Source organism: Polistes dominula, unplaced genomic scaffold, assembly GCF_049000335.1.
Source record: "Polistes dominula isolate Pdom_NZ unplaced genomic scaffold, Pdom_raw_medaka contig_25, whole genome shotgun sequence".
Taxonomy (NCBI): domain Eukaryota; kingdom Metazoa; phylum Arthropoda; class Insecta; order Hymenoptera; family Vespidae; genus Polistes; species Polistes dominula.
In genome coordinates, this window is record NW_028301094.1 from 4,143,934 (window position 1) to 4,158,616 (window position 14,683).

The 14,683-nt window shown below is 33.1% G+C and overlaps 3 protein-coding genes across 4 annotated transcripts; 2 read left to right on the plus strand and 1 right to left on the minus strand.

Moving 5' to 3' along the window:
- The first annotated feature begins 148 nt into the window (after nt 1-148).
- On the plus strand, nt 149-3,934 carry Hakai (E3 ubiquitin-protein ligase Hakai). The gene is made up of 5 exons (XM_015315935.2): nt 149-306; nt 544-647; nt 734-1,045; nt 1,171-1,359; nt 1,426-3,934. Exons 2-5 carry the CDS (start codon nt 546-548, stop codon nt 2,101-2,103), a joined length of 1,281 nt encoding a protein of 426 aa, XP_015171421.1. The 5' UTR covers nt 149-306; nt 544-545; the 3' UTR covers nt 2,104-3,934.
- On the minus strand, nt 2,435-6,550 carry LOC107063822 (transmembrane protein 115). The gene is made up of 4 exons (XM_015315938.2): nt 6,033-6,550; nt 5,682-5,937; nt 5,422-5,598; nt 2,435-5,285 (listed from the first exon to the last, which is right to left on the minus strand). Exons 1-4 carry the CDS (start codon nt 6,481-6,483, stop codon nt 5,081-5,083), a joined length of 1,089 nt encoding a protein of 362 aa, XP_015171424.1. The 5' UTR covers nt 6,484-6,550; the 3' UTR covers nt 2,435-5,080.
- Nucleotides 6,551-7,688: 1,138 nt separating this feature from the next.
- Nucleotides 7,689-12,651, plus strand: LOC107063823 (uncharacterized). Of its 2 annotated transcripts, XR_016177917.1 has the most exons (6): nt 7,689-8,956; nt 9,017-9,200; nt 9,290-9,398; nt 9,490-10,366; nt 11,857-12,040; nt 12,252-12,651. XR_016177917.1 is itself a non-coding variant. In XM_089176553.1 (4 exons), the coding sequence occupies exons 1-4, from the start codon at nt 8,094-8,096 to the stop codon at nt 9,564-9,566; spliced, it is 1,233 nt and encodes a 410-aa protein (XP_089032679.1). In that variant the 5' UTR covers nt 7,689-8,093; the 3' UTR covers nt 9,567-12,651. The 2 variants fall into 2 exon arrangements, 1 of the variants encoding a protein (XP_089032679.1); XM_089176553.1 differs by having other exon boundaries at nt 9,490-12,651.
- Nucleotides 12,652-14,683: the final 2,032 nt, after the last annotated feature.

Here is a 14,683-nt window from a genome sequence, read left to right on the forward strand (position 1 = left end):
TAAGTAATAAAATAATTAATAATAATACGCTTAAAGATAAACAATATTGAAAGGTGATTAAATTAAATTGGCAAGTACAACATGAAACAATATTTAATAATGCATAAGGTACTAACTGGAATATGTACATACCTGTAATCACACACACAACTATAATGTCGTTTCTATGGAAACGATAAGAGTACGTCACATGGATCAACTCGTTGAAGAACGAAGTAATGTATTATATGAAATGACGGGATGTAACGGAAATAAGTAACATACTGTATAATCAAAATATTTTCTTCGAAATAAGACCTTTTAATTGTAAGTACTATTTATAAATTTATTTATTTAGTTTATGTAATTACAAATATTAGTATTATTGTCTTATTTATTCATTTTAATCTATATCGTATACTTTAAACTTCGTCACACACATAACCTTTATTATAAAATATTATTATAGTGCCGATAATAAATAAGACGATAATTATCTAGTCCTAGGAATATTATATGTATTCACCGTTTTACTAGTTTTTTGACACTTAATATTAATTTCAGTGATGGAGGAAGATGGCGGTAAAAGAATGAGAGGCAGAGCTCGTGGTAGAGCCCGTGGTCGTGCTCGTGGCAGGACTCGAGGAAGATCAAAAAAACAAGTTAAAGTAAATAGATAACAAATTTTAAGTCTTAAGAAATGATTTGTATATTATTTTATTCTGTAAATTAAAAAATGTATGTATATTTTTAGGTTATTGAAAGCGATGAAGAAGATCAACCACCACAAACAGAAGAAACCCCAGCAGAAGTTACTACTGGAGAACCGGAGGAACATGAACCCCCACCATTGCAGCAAGCTCCTTTGGAGCAGCAGTTTGATTTGGAAGCAGATATATCACAACTGGAGGCACCCACTTTTACAACTATTAATAGAGGACCCCCTGAACCTATGTTACGGTTAAGATGGGACCATCGTGTTAATCTCATCGGTGAAAAAGTTCTTAATCCTATGATACATTGTTGCGACAAATGTATGAAGCCTATTCTTATTTATGGACGTATGGTGAGATATGATAATGATATAGTCATTTATGAACAACATATGTATATATACTCTATGACACTATTATATATATATATACATATATAATCGACAGTAGAAAATATGTAATTATTATATTATTGTAGATACCTTGTAAACATGTCTTTTGTTTATCTTGTGCCAAACGAGAAGATAAAGTTTGTCCGCGTTGCATGGAAAAGGTTTCCAGAGTAGAACAAACAGGTTTGGGTACTGTATTTATGTGTACTCATGGGGGAACAAGGTATGGGAATGCTGGTTGTAGAAGAACGTATCTCAGTCAACGAGATTTGCAGGTACTTTGTAATTTTATGTAAATACATTCGATGATCAAAGAGAGTAATTCTGATCATTTCTGTTAGGCACATATTAATCATCGGCATATATCTGCTCCTCCACAACCGGTTCAAGGAATGCCAGTTGAACCATCCCAATACGTGCATTCTAAATCAGATATTGAATCACAGTTGTCTAAAGTGTCTTCTGTTTCAATGCAGAATTCACGAATAAAGCCAGTGCAATCTCATATGGTGCAACCCATTATGGGAAATGATCCAAGAGTGAATTCAATGGTTAATCAACAATCTGTGGAACATAGACAACAACATAGACCACAAACAATCATATCTATGCAAAATTATCCACAAAATTCTGCACCACCTCCTAGTAATGGACCCATGCGAACTAATCTCATAACCGTACCCATCCAAGACACTACAATGGCAACACATGAAATACATTCTCAGCAAGGTCATCATTATTATCCTCCTCCACCTCCACAAGTGAATTATGGAACGTACAATGTTCCACCACCTGTTTCACAAACACAACAATATTATCCACAAGCTCAACACCCAACACAAGTATCTTACGTGCCACAACCTCCATCTCAGCAACAATATGTATCTTCTGCCCCAACTTCGATAAGGCCATCTCCCACTGGATATATACAAGATCCACAATATGGCCCACCACCACCACAACAACCACCTCCCCCACAGTCTCAATGGTCACAGCATCAACAACAATTTTACAGATAGAAACGAATTATACTATTTAGTGATCATCGTGAAAACTGCATCAAGGTGTTGTGATAAAACTAACATGAATAATACACAGTGAATTGCATAAACTTATTGCCAGTGCGATACTGGCTTTTAGGAAAAAGTAATACTAAAATATTTTATACTTTTTAAAAGTATATATATATATATGTATATATATATATACATATAGTTAAAAAAAATATATGTATATATATGTATATATATATATATATATATACATATAAAACATAACCATTCTATACAGTCGCTAAAATTATAGTAATATTATTATAGTAATAAAAAAATGTTGTAATTATAAAAATAATTTGTTTTAATACCTACTGCTATATTTTTGATGATGAAATATTTTATTACACCATAAGAATCAGTTTTTGTTTACTATTTAAGTATCGACGATGCAAATCTTACAACGTACAATGTGATATAACAATACTTTTATAAAGAAAAAGAAAGTTTCGTTACTTAAAAAGAAAATTTTTCTGGACATAAATCTATAAATACATGCACATATATAAGTAGCATTCAAAAAACTGATTATTTTGTTCTTAGACTTTAATATTGGTAGGACTTTAACTGTTATAACTTATGTACAAAACTAACTATATATAACATGTATATATAATGTGTAATAATGATTATTACATTACTTTCTTAAAATATACCCAACGATTTTAACAAATGTCCATTCATATATATAATTTTAGCCTTTCATATTTCAGCAGCAGCTATACATCATCTCAATAATAAATATTAATTTACTAAGGATCTTGTAAAATAGAAGTACTTAAAATATGTGTTGTGAAAGTAACGTGAAAGGCTAAAATTATAACAAACACTCATACATTGACAGAATGTTTTCACATCATACATAAAAATAGTTTTGAACCATATTCTATCACACGATCGTATGTATAACTACTGCCTTTTTTCAATATCTTGTTCCCTTCTCATTATTACATATCCTACTTATTGTATTTACAACTCATTCGATTTATGTACATCAGTCCATCAAGATAGTTTTTCCTTTCTTTTTAATTACATCACGAATGTTCTGTCTTTACAATTTGTTTTATGTACTTTTGGAATAGTTATTTTATCTGCAATAATTATTGCAGCATTATTAGCTCCATTTGATGGTGCTAAGTAATGTAGAAGTCTCATCTCATTTTTTTCTAACATACAAAGACTTGGAATGTGTGTAATAGATGCGTGTGCATTAACAACACATTAACGTGATGGTTGCGAATCAAATAATTCTAATAGATAATGAAATTTACTTGATATCTCAAATATTCATTTTTCCAGGATGTTATTGAGATGTGAAATTAATCAAACGTTTTGTTATCAGAAATAATTGTTGAAAAAAAGAATACAACATGAAAAGACAACACATAAAGAAACTATCATAATATACTTATGCATATTAATTGAATCACAAATATGTTATATAGAGCGTCTCAATTAAGTTTAATATTTAAATTGTTTTCACACTAATATTGAAAGTAAAACAAAATGAGTACAAAAAATTTATATAGTCCTAAGAGCGTGTGTCTGATGATGAAAAAAATATTCCTCAAAGGCAGTTAAATGACATTTCAAGATGATCATCACTTTTTTTGCATTAACTAATTTCTGATTATTTTTACTTAAGATTATTGGATTCATTTTAATACTGATTACGTCACATTATTAATTTTTTAAAACACATGTTAATATGTAAAAAAAATATTATGACGTTGAGACACCCTATATATCATGAATGAGCTGTAAATTATATAAGAAATTATTTATTTCAAGACAATGCTACTGATTTCAATGTGAATATGATCTCTGCATTACCAGTCTACTTCATTCAAAATATTTTTACAATAGTAGTAGTAAAAAGTTAACCATTAAAAAAACATTATAATTTATATCTTTCTTTATGTTTGAATGTGTTTCTAATGGAAATGTCCGACTGTTGTACTGGAAGCCATTATTCATTTTCATTGCTTATCAACCTTCCAGTCGTTTTCTATTAAACTTTAGACGGAACAGCATTATAAAGCTACGAGGTTATTTCCTCGTATAAAAACATTTAAATTATTGTATCATTTATCAACAGTCGTTGATTAGGTAAATAGATTCCATAATCTTTAGCAACAAAGAACATGGCTTTTGTTGGAAAACAGCATCACAAATTGCACAAAGATAAATTTTAATACTTCCTATTTTTTTTTAAGAATCTTCTAAAGATCGTTATGTTTTAATATAATATGGCATTATATCTATCAACATTATGTATACCTTAAGTTTTATTAATTTCTATCAAATATATAATTTTTGCTATATATATATGTATATAATATAATAATATGATAAATAATATTAACGAAAGCAATTAAAATAGTAATTTATTTAACATATTTTTTTGTAATTATAGTTATCTAATTATTTATCTTCGTATTATTAAATTCAAATTAATATTAATATATTTTATAATATAGTTATATTTTGTTTTGGTTATTTTTACAAATAAAATTAAATCCTGCTCTTTTAAAATAACACATGAAATGAAATGATAATTCCTTAAAAATATTTGAAAATATTTATAGACTTCTATAAAGTTATATTACAAATTTTGTATTTAATAATATTTTATAATGGAAATATAAAATGTTTATGATATCATGTTATATAATGTATGTTGTGTGCGTATGTGTGTATGTATTATGTATGTAGAACTTTTCATTTTTTTAAATGACTCTGTTTCATAGTATGACCAAATGTAGAAACAGTTGCATTATATACATAAATATATAAATATATTTTTAACGAAAAATACATATATTAGAATTTCATTACTAATTGTATACTGCCATATTATAAAATCCATTTTAGGAACATTTTCTTTAGAAGCTTCTTAATGTATTTACACATAAACCTATTGAAATCAGTCTGCATCAAGTAATCACGTATTTGTAGAAGGATGATTGTGTATATTGACGCTAACTTGTGGAATAAGAGGAGATGCGAGTGGTTTAGTTGTAGAAGATTCTGGAATTGGTATAGAGATTGCAGGTGGTATAGGAGAATGTTTTTTAGTTCGATCTTGTTGCCATGATTTTGTATGATCTTTGCTTAATCTTTCGTTCAGTGCTTTAAGTGCTATTTGCCTGAAAAATGATAATAATTTTAATTTGTTGCTAAGCAAGTAAATACAATTATTTGGAATAGAAAAGTAAATTCTTGTTAGCAGATTTTCCAGCATTTTTTATCTTTTTTAGATTTTATATTAAGTAGTATACAAACCTGCGTCTTTCACTATCATGTGGATCAATTCCAGGAAGATTAATTACCAAACCTGGTGGTGCATTTGACATGTCAAATCTTCTAACTACTTTTCGACAAAGTCCAATGCGTACAAAAAATCCATGTATAGTATTACTTACTACTGCTATTGGAGGTTGTAATACATTTGGAAAAAAACTGTAAATACATTATTATCATAATATTCAAATGGGCAATAACAAAAGGAAATTTAATGACAAATTAAGTTTTAAAATAATCACCTCGCAAATGTAAAATTATCAGCCATATCACCTCTAGTTCCATTATTATGTCTCTGATAAAATCTAAGGTAAGTCCAAGAAACTAGTAACCCACTTAAAAACATAGTCGGATGGGTACCTTCCAATAATCCTATTAACCAAAGCAAAAGTCCAACTATCCAAACCATTAAAGGTACGTTCCTATTAGTGATTTTTCCAATCGGTGTTTTTATTAAAATATGATCTGGCATAATCTGTTTAACTGCAACAGCGACACCTGAAAAAATACACATAAATAATTGATATACAATTGATCTTTTACATCTTAATTTTTTCATATTTTTATATCCATCAATACTAATTACACAATACCTGCAATATATCCTGCCAGACCATGAATATGTATATCAAATAATAGATCAGTATCATTGGTACACATATAAAGAAATAAATAAAATAATGCTGAGAGTACAGCTACTCCAAAGTTAACAACTGCAAAAAAGGTCATCATCTCCATGGCACCCCATAGTGGTTCTATTAATTTGCCACAAAGACCAACAGTCACTATATCCGCACATACTTCCCAAAAGTGTATTTCAAGAAAACAAAAAGTGAAGGCCGTCCAAATCCAAAATGCTGGTGGTATTAAGTAACCTGGTGTCACGCTGAGAGCGCGCACCGCTTCTTGGGAGAAAGAAAGACAATAAGAGAATAGTACTACGATGCATATAAACTTTACGCTGGTACTGGTATTTCCTAAAAGAGCCGCAAATTGTTGTTTTAAATAAGGGATGTTCCTTGCGAGACCCTTTATCGCTGCCATTTCTTTCCAAGTAGACTCTTAACCTCTTTGAATCACAGAGCCACTCGCGCTATGACTTGACGTTTGCCGCGAATGCGCACATACGTAACTCCGTTCACGCGCAGAAAGCGCGCAATCTGATTCGTTGAACGTTTAGAAAGTATTTAAATATATAGGTTATTCTACCAGGAGGTACAATCTTCTTTTTTAGAGTTCATTTAACTTGTATTTTAATCCGACTTTTTCATTAATTTTTCACTTCAGTTATTTCTAGATCATACCTGTTTTCTTAGAATGATATCAATACTGTAATGAATCACATAGTTAGTTACATACTATATTATCATACATGTTTTTATGTGCCACGTAGTATTTCCCTCGATAGATTCCTTTCATTATACTTAATGATATCAATATTGTTTTTTTTCAGATGATTTATTAATATATAAAATAAAAAAACATTTTTTATAAATTGCCAATTAGAAAAGAATGAAAAAGGAATACTTTAAACTGGGTAAAATAAAATAATACAAGATAGAGGAAAATTTCGATAATGTATTAGATTTATATAAATAAATCGATAATTCGATAATCGAAATCTTCTTCTCAGCCAACTTTACGCGATTTGTTATTTTTCAAAAAATAAGTGAAAAGATGTATTAAGAATTTCGACGTATATTATCAAGTACTTTTTTTCTCTCCTTTTCTTTGCCTTTTTTATGTAAAAAAAATTATTCAAAATTTGAAATGTGATAACGGTATAAATGCGCTCACGCGATTAATAAGGAAAATAAATGCCCGGAGTTTGCGCACGTTGTCATCGCGAAGTTTATTTCGCGGAGGAAAGGTTGGCTCTCGGAAAAGTTTGGCATACGTTGTGTTTCTCCTGTTGTAAGTATATCGATTAATATAATTAATTAATAAATATATTAATAAACAATTTTTTTTCATTGTTTTTTATCATCTAATTTAATTTTTAATTATTTCTACAGTTAACTGTCGAAAATTATTGGACAGTTGTACAGTATCGACTCATCGTGGCGAATTATTTTGTCGAAATTGTTATTCCCGATTATTTCCAACTATTTTACGTTCTACTAAAGGAAATATTTCATCGAAGGAAAACAAAACATTTCCATGTGCAACAATCCCAAATACATCGATCTCCCTAAACGATTCCACCTGTTGTTATTGCTGTTGCTGTTGTGCCACCGAAGATTCTTCGATCGGTGGAACATCGTCGATAAATAACAAGGATTACCATTTGAAGAAGAGTAGACTTCGTGGGGGTGGCGAAGAAGAGGAAAAGTCCCAATCGAGGTATAAATTGTTGCAATAATTTTATACTAGTCTATTTCAGGGATTCTTAAGATCTTATATAAATTTCTCGTTAAAAAAAGCTTAAGAAGCCCTGATTTAGTTGATAGCGTATCAAGATTTTATTGGAAACAATTTATTTAAAAAGAAAAAATAATGCAAAAGTGAAGATCGTAAGTGCAGGTATTTCCAGTACGGAAGGAAATCATAAAAATCAAATCAACAATTCATCAACGCCACGTCCTTGTCCAAGATTATCGGTCCGTCGTGTGTCTTTTTGCGAAAAGAAAAATATTATTGATTGTCGTCGGGATATGCAGAATGATTGTAGAGTATTCTTGGAAGATCGTAATTTCGACGACAGTTCAAATGTAGATATTCTAACTATACGTTCCTTCGAGGATGTAAGAAAACTCGATCAGGATTTAAACGACGAAGATTTAAATTATTCCGATACCATTAACTGCACGCAAATATCTTGTAATGATAATACGCTCGTTTGCAAACATAACGATAACAATATTGACAAGGATATGCCAAATTGTATTCATAAAAATCTTCATGATTCGTTGAACAACATTGAAGATAAAAATGAGGAGGATGAAGACGATCGTATGAGAGGAGGTCACGGAGGAAACGGTTGTCGTAAATCAAAAAAAGTAGAAGGTTGTTGCGCTAGTAAAGCGATTAGTGAGGAATGCGGATGTTTTTCTTGTCAGAATGTAGAAAATAAAGGTTGCGGTTACCGCAAACGATGTTTAGAATTTCAGTCATGTCCTCCGCGGGAATACGATCCTTGTTTGGATAATCATAAAAGTGCATCTTGCAAGAGTGCTAGTTGTTCTCCACCATGTATCGATAGAAGAGTTTGTCCACCAGCGGGATGTAGACCAGTTTGTAGGAAACCTAGAAGAAATTGTTGTTCACCTTGTAAAGGAGAATTACCAAGTTGTGGTGGTGGGGGATGTTGTGGTAGTGGTTGTTCTGGAGGATGTGGTAAGCCTGGTCAAACTTGTATGCCGGCTCGACCATGTTCGACTTCACCTTGTCGATCGTTTCCTCCTTGCGTTGAAACAACTTGTACATCTCCGCGTCCTTGTAATCCGACTTCACCATGTTGCCGACCACCCAGTGCAGGAGGATGTTGCAGTGGAGGTAGTGGCTCGAGCTACTGCCGGTAAGAGAACTTATGTACCGACCTCTTACATCTAAAAATGATTTTCAAACGTCTGTGTAGGTCGAGAAGTTCACCATGCCGTACTATTCTCAGCGGTGGTTGCTGTTGCGACAACGTTACGTGCTGCGATATCGACAGAGCTGATTCCTGTTGCAAGACTAAACTACCTCCAGGATGTGAATGCCTAGGTGGTGGTCTAGATTGTCAACGTTGCGGACGGAAAGTGTACCAAGCTGAAATGCAGGTGGTGTATATTTGAACTTGATCTTAAAATGACCGACAAAAGTGATCTTGAATTTCTTAATAAATATATGTTTATTGAACCTTAACAAGATCGCATCCGGTGTGCCCTATCACAACATTTGCTTCAGTTGCTTCTGCTGTCGTAAACCTCTCGAACCATTAACGTATCAAGAGAATTGTGGCGAGATTTATTGTAAACGTTAGTATAAATGATGAAATCTCTATTTCGTTGTGATTTCTAATATGTTACATATATTTTTCTTTTTTTTCTTTTCTTGTCTGTGTGTTAGAATGCTACATCAGAAATTTCGGACCGCAAGGATACGGTTATGGTATCGGAGCCGGTGCGCTGCAGACCCCAATGTGAAGCAATAATATTGGAGAGGATATGCAAAAACTCAATGTTATTCTACTTTGATTTACAAATATGCACAAATATTTGTATGGATACTACTATTTTCGTAACGAATGTTGTGGCAGATATTGTTTTATCGTATCGTACGATCCTTTTTAATGCATCTTACATGGTAGCTTGTATGATTTTTTCCCTTTTTTGTATACGAAGTTTTACATTTATAAAATTACATTTTGATTTCTCATACAGGTTAAACGACAATCATACACGACACAAACACACAGTTCTGTTTAAATTTTAGTTTAATCATTTAATGTATTAGGTATTATAATATCCTTATGTTTATTTTTTCTCTCCGATGGTTTTTTTGATATTATTATTATCATCATTATTATTATGTTATAGTTATGTGGGAGCAAATGTATTAGAGGTAAAAAAAAGGTGCTAAAGCATTCTAAGAAAGGAGTGATAAGAGGTTGATGGTTGGAAAGAGAGATGATACGAATGGATCGGAGAACGAGATAACGAAAATGACGATAAAATGAGAAAGAAAGATCGGCCAGAAAGAGTCGGTAATTGCTATGAAAGGAATGGAAGAAGAATGAAGGAAGAAATAAAGTAGGAGAAGTAGGAGTAGGAATAAGAGTAGGAGAGAAAGAGAAGGAGGAGAAAATTACGTGGTAAAGGCTGGCGATACGATTTGAAAGTGAGACGAAGGGAGAAGGAACGATCGGTTTTGAGATGGGAAAAGGAGGAAAAGCGAAGTTCGTGGATGTGAGAGAAAGTGAGATGAAAATGAGGAAAGAGAAAAGGTAGGAAGATAAAGAAGGAAAAGGAGAGAAAGAGAGAGAGAGAGAGAGAGAAAGAGGGCGGTGGAAGAGAAAAGCCGGGCTTGCGAAATAGAGAGAGAAAGAGAAAGAGAGAGAGAGACATAGGAAGAAAGAGTGAGTGGTTGGTTTATTGAGTCCCTCTCCTCCCGTTAGATTGTGGAACGAGGAACGTAAGCGACGCGAGCGGAGGTTGGAGAGGAGGAGGGGGGGGGGGCGTTTATATAGCTTTCAAGCGCAGAAGCTTAATCTAATTTCAAATATAAATCTGTTCTCTCTCCCAGATCTCTCTTTCTCTTTCCCTTTCTCTCTTGCTTTCCTTTCTCTTCTGCTTTCTCTACGTAAGCCCTACCATAGTACCGTATAGCAACGTGCTCGACGGCTTACATTACCAGACCAGCTACGAATAATCTCTTTTGCTTTTCCCATTAACGTTACGAGACGTAAAAACGAGCTTACCTGCGTACAATAGCCCGGAATTTAGGGTTCCTTTTTTCGAGCTACCAAATTGATATACACAATCCTATCGAATCAAATTATTAGGTAGGTGTACACCACACGCTCGTGTTGCGTTCGATTGAAAAAGCAATTTTTGCGGATCGCCTTTTTATTTCTCTCTTTTTTTTCTATCTAAAAAAGCAAAAAAAAAGGGAAATTAAAATTAAAAAAAAAATGAACAAAAAATAAAAAAGGCAAATAGAACTTTGTAAGGCAATTTACAATTTGTCGTAGTTGGTGGTATTCATGGTATACTCGCTCAGGGCGTAATGCGCATATAGAAAAAAAATTGTTTCGGAAAGTTTTCAAGCGACTGGCCGGTCGCGTGGGCAAACATTGAAATATTCGCGAATAGAAAATCGAGGAAATATCCTTTCGGTTTGGCAAACGTTTTCGCCTGGTCTTTTGTATTTGGTCGTTCGTTTCGAAACGGTATGAAAATCAATTATTTCGTTAATTCGTGCGTTACATTGGCTGTCACGGTGGCATCACTGTGAGCGACATCGGCCCAAGGCACCATTTTTTAATTCCAAATGTCGTTCTACCCTTTTGCAAGCGAATTTCCACTTGGTACGTGCGCACGCCATTTTTCATCCTTATCCATCGATCTGACGGTTATCTAGCGGATGACTTTCGCGTTATCCGTTATCTCTTCGTCAAAATCTTACCGGCTAACGTTTATATCGTAAAGACCGTGTTTTAATAAACTATATCTCCGAGATGTGAGTTTAACGTTTTAGTTTTTATCACCATGCGATTATATTCATTTACGTTAATGTGGATAAACCTTTACTTGCAATATAAGCATAGGTATAAATTCAATAGGAATAAAATTTGAAATAAATCGCCAATATTTGGACGTGTCGAAAGTGCATTGAACAAAAGGAAAGCCAAAATTCGAGGGAACGAGATTCGTGCCGATTCGACGACGACTTAAATTTCACTAGGTTAAAATTAATGTCGGTCGTTTGTCAAAGGCTGATACGTTGCTGGTGTAAGGACGAAAAGTCTAAAAGGGGAGCATACACAAAACGGCAGACCCCAAAACGCCCCTTAACGGTGTCACAACATGTTCTCGCCGTTGGGACGTTTATCGACGATGTGCTAAAAGGAACGATATTAATAGCGCCTTATGAATTAGCCATTTTTGTGGATCTACAGGTATGCCGATCTTACTTCATTCGCTTGTATACCGATTCTCGAAGATACTTTATAAATATGAAATCGTTTGATATTTTTTTTCTCTATTTTCTCTTTTAATTCAAATATTATATACATACTTTTGGTCTTATGAGAAAAATGATTAATTAATTTTACAATTTGCAATCGGATTGTGGCTCTTATCTTGTGTGACCAATCGACGGACACGCAGACGGTACCGTAAAAAATTTCCCGTCTGCATTCAAAATGGAATTTCAGTGGTCCATTCAATAAAAGGGGTCCTCCTGTTTAAAATCTATGCAATGAGATCAACCCTCAAATGATGCTTGGCGAATCAGTAAGTATTTAAAGGACTCTAATAACGAGCATAAACGAGAGATCCATTATGTTTAGATCGCATAAATTTAACTCCCTTCTAAAGAGTTACTGTTAAGATTATCTCACGTTAACGTTATAACCATATTTTTTATAACGATCGATTTAAACGTATATGCGATTTAATCTTTAATACTTTAAAAACCAATGACATTTTTCTATATATCCTAGGATATTTCGTGATAATCGTAGGATATATTAATAGAAATGTTAATAATAATAATAACAATACGTCCAACGAGATTTCCGTCGCACGAATAGCAGTGAGTACGTTTAATTTGCATCGTATAAATCGTGTTTCCGGTCGAGCACGCAACGCAAACACGCGTTACGTTTACGCTCTCAGTCCCTCGCAAACAATCCTGCTCTAGGTCGATAGACAGAGAGAGAGAGAGAGAGAGAGAGAGAGAGAGAGAGAGACAGACAGAAAGAAAAAAGAGAGAGATAGAGAAATGTGCGTTTTGCACGTTGCATCGTATTGTAACTTCGGTAATTTATGATTCGATAAATAAATCAAGCCTCGTTTTATTTTCGTAGACCCTCACGAATCCGGCCGGATACATGAGCACACTTGTAAGATGATTTTGGGGGTTACGCCCAGTTATCTCCAAGGTCCGAGAGGGGAGCTCACCCCTTCTTCTTTTCTATTTCGGTTGCTAAACGCTTTTCTATTTGTGCATACGTGTTCCTTGTGTGTTGAGATAGGATCGACCTGTCCTTTAAATTCCTCGAGTCAACTACCTTCTCAAAGATGTGTTACACACACACATTAAATTATGTAAATACAATGTAACTATACATGCGATAAAATTGCAGTTGTTGAACGATCGATAGAGTAAATCGATGTGTAAAATATTTATTTTCCATATTCATTACATCTCGATAGTCACGAATCAATTGAATCGTTGTTTACCGTAACGGACCATGTGTTTCATGATCGTCGGTAAAATAGGCACGTTGAATATTCAATTTTTGTTTGGTGCTTTAAATAACGAAATACTTCGGTGATAAATCGAACGATCATTTAGAGTTTTTAAATATCAAACATAAACGATACCTGAAGAAAATTAAAAAAAAAAAAAAAATAAAGGAAAGGAAAAGAAAAACGAGACACGATTTCTTTCGAATAATAGTTTTCTATTCGGTTAGAAGAAAAGGATTCAAACGCGAAGTAATATTTTTTTCTCTCTTAGTTCGTTTCCCGAACACACGGCGTGCACGGCGGAAGAATTCTCTCCCAGAAACTTATATAACGATAGATTTTCTAAAGGAGAAATAAATAGACGAGTAAATCGTGGACCAAAATTTACGAGCGGCCCTGGGTGCGCTATAGTCTCGGGTACGGACTCCAAACCTATTTCCCTCGGCATTTTTATTATTTTCTGATAGCGTGTTTACGAGGATGGATGGATGGATGGATGAAAGAGAATTTTATGAGACAAGTATAGCTTTTAGATTAGGTATTGGTGATCATTCTGTGACATAATTCTTTTTTTTTGTTCTTTTTTTTTTATTTCGAATCATACGATAAACTTCGAAAAAATATCATTTAATAAACTTCTCAACGTGATTGTCATATTATTACATTTTAATAATTAGGTTGTAAGGTAAGGAAATTTAAAAGAAACTTTATTAACACCTTATTTGATTAAATTTAAAACACGAATTCAACTCTTCTTTCGTAGGACAAATGTTTTATCCAACGTAGAGAGGAGTATCGCAGTGTCGAGTGAACTAGTTTTATAGAAGGAGAAGAACGTTTCGAAACTTGTAGCCTGTTATAGCTGTACGATCGAAAAAGGGGTTTAACACGCGAAACGAGAGGCAAAGAAAGAAAGAGAAATAGAAAGAGAATGAGATAGAAAGAGAGAGAGAGAGAGAGAGAGAGAGAGAGAGAGAGAGAAAAGCAAGAAAGAGAGGAAAATATATAAAATAAAATCAGAACGGTGTCATATGCGCCTGCTTGCATGATAAATGTAGCGATTTAAAATCGAAATTTCTCTTTTCGTGTGCACGAATCCCGACGTTTGACTAATGGTTCCGCATTAACTATTGGAGCATTATAGAACGGCGCGTTGAAATTTTGAAAAATACATTTACCCCGACATGCGATTAATATTTTCAAGCTTTATCTACTTCGTTGCATGTTACTCGAAAAAGTGTTAGAGAAACAGACAGAGAGATACGTATTTTGAAACTGGTCTTATATGGTAACATTAACTGATGTTTTCAAAATGTTAAAGACAAAATTTATACTTATAAATAAAA

What these genes read in the sequence shown, in the direction of transcription:
- Hakai (XM_015315935.2), top strand. Translation starts at nt 546, where the DNA reads ATGGAGGAAGATGGCGGTAAAAGAATGAGAGGCAGAGCTCGTGGTAGA. An exon ending in TTCTTATTTATGGACGTATG is followed by an intron (nt 1,046 to 1,170) that starts GTGAGATATGAT and finishes ATATTATTGTAG; the next exon opens with ATACCTTGTAAACATGTCTT. An exon ending in TCAGTCAACGAGATTTGCAG is followed by an intron (nt 1,360 to 1,425) that starts GTACTTTGTAAT and finishes CATTTCTGTTAG; the next exon opens with GCACATATTAATCATCGGCA.
- LOC107063822 (XM_015315938.2), bottom strand. Translation starts at nt 6,483, where the DNA reads ATGGCAGCGATAAAGGGTCTCGCAAGGAACATCCCTTATTTAAAACAA. An exon ending in TCTGGCAGGATATATTGCAG is followed by an intron (nt 5,938 to 6,032) that starts GTATTGTGTAAT and finishes GTATTTTTTCAG; the next exon opens with GTGTCGCTGTTGCAGTTAAA. An exon ending in GATAATTTTACATTTGCGAG is followed by an intron (nt 5,599 to 5,681) that starts GTGATTATTTTA and finishes ATGTATTTACAG; the next exon opens with TTTTTTTCCAAATGTATTAC.
- LOC107063823 (XM_089176553.1), top strand. Translation starts at nt 8,094, where the DNA reads ATGCAGAATGATTGTAGAGTATTCTTGGAAGATCGTAATTTCGACGAC. An exon ending in AGTGGCTCGAGCTACTGCCG is followed by an intron (nt 8,957 to 9,016) that starts GTAAGAGAACTT and finishes ACGTCTGTGTAG; the next exon opens with GTCGAGAAGTTCACCATGCC. An exon ending in TGGCGAGATTTATTGTAAAC is followed by an intron (nt 9,399 to 9,489) that starts GTTAGTATAAAT and finishes TCTGTGTGTTAG; the next exon opens with AATGCTACATCAGAAATTTC.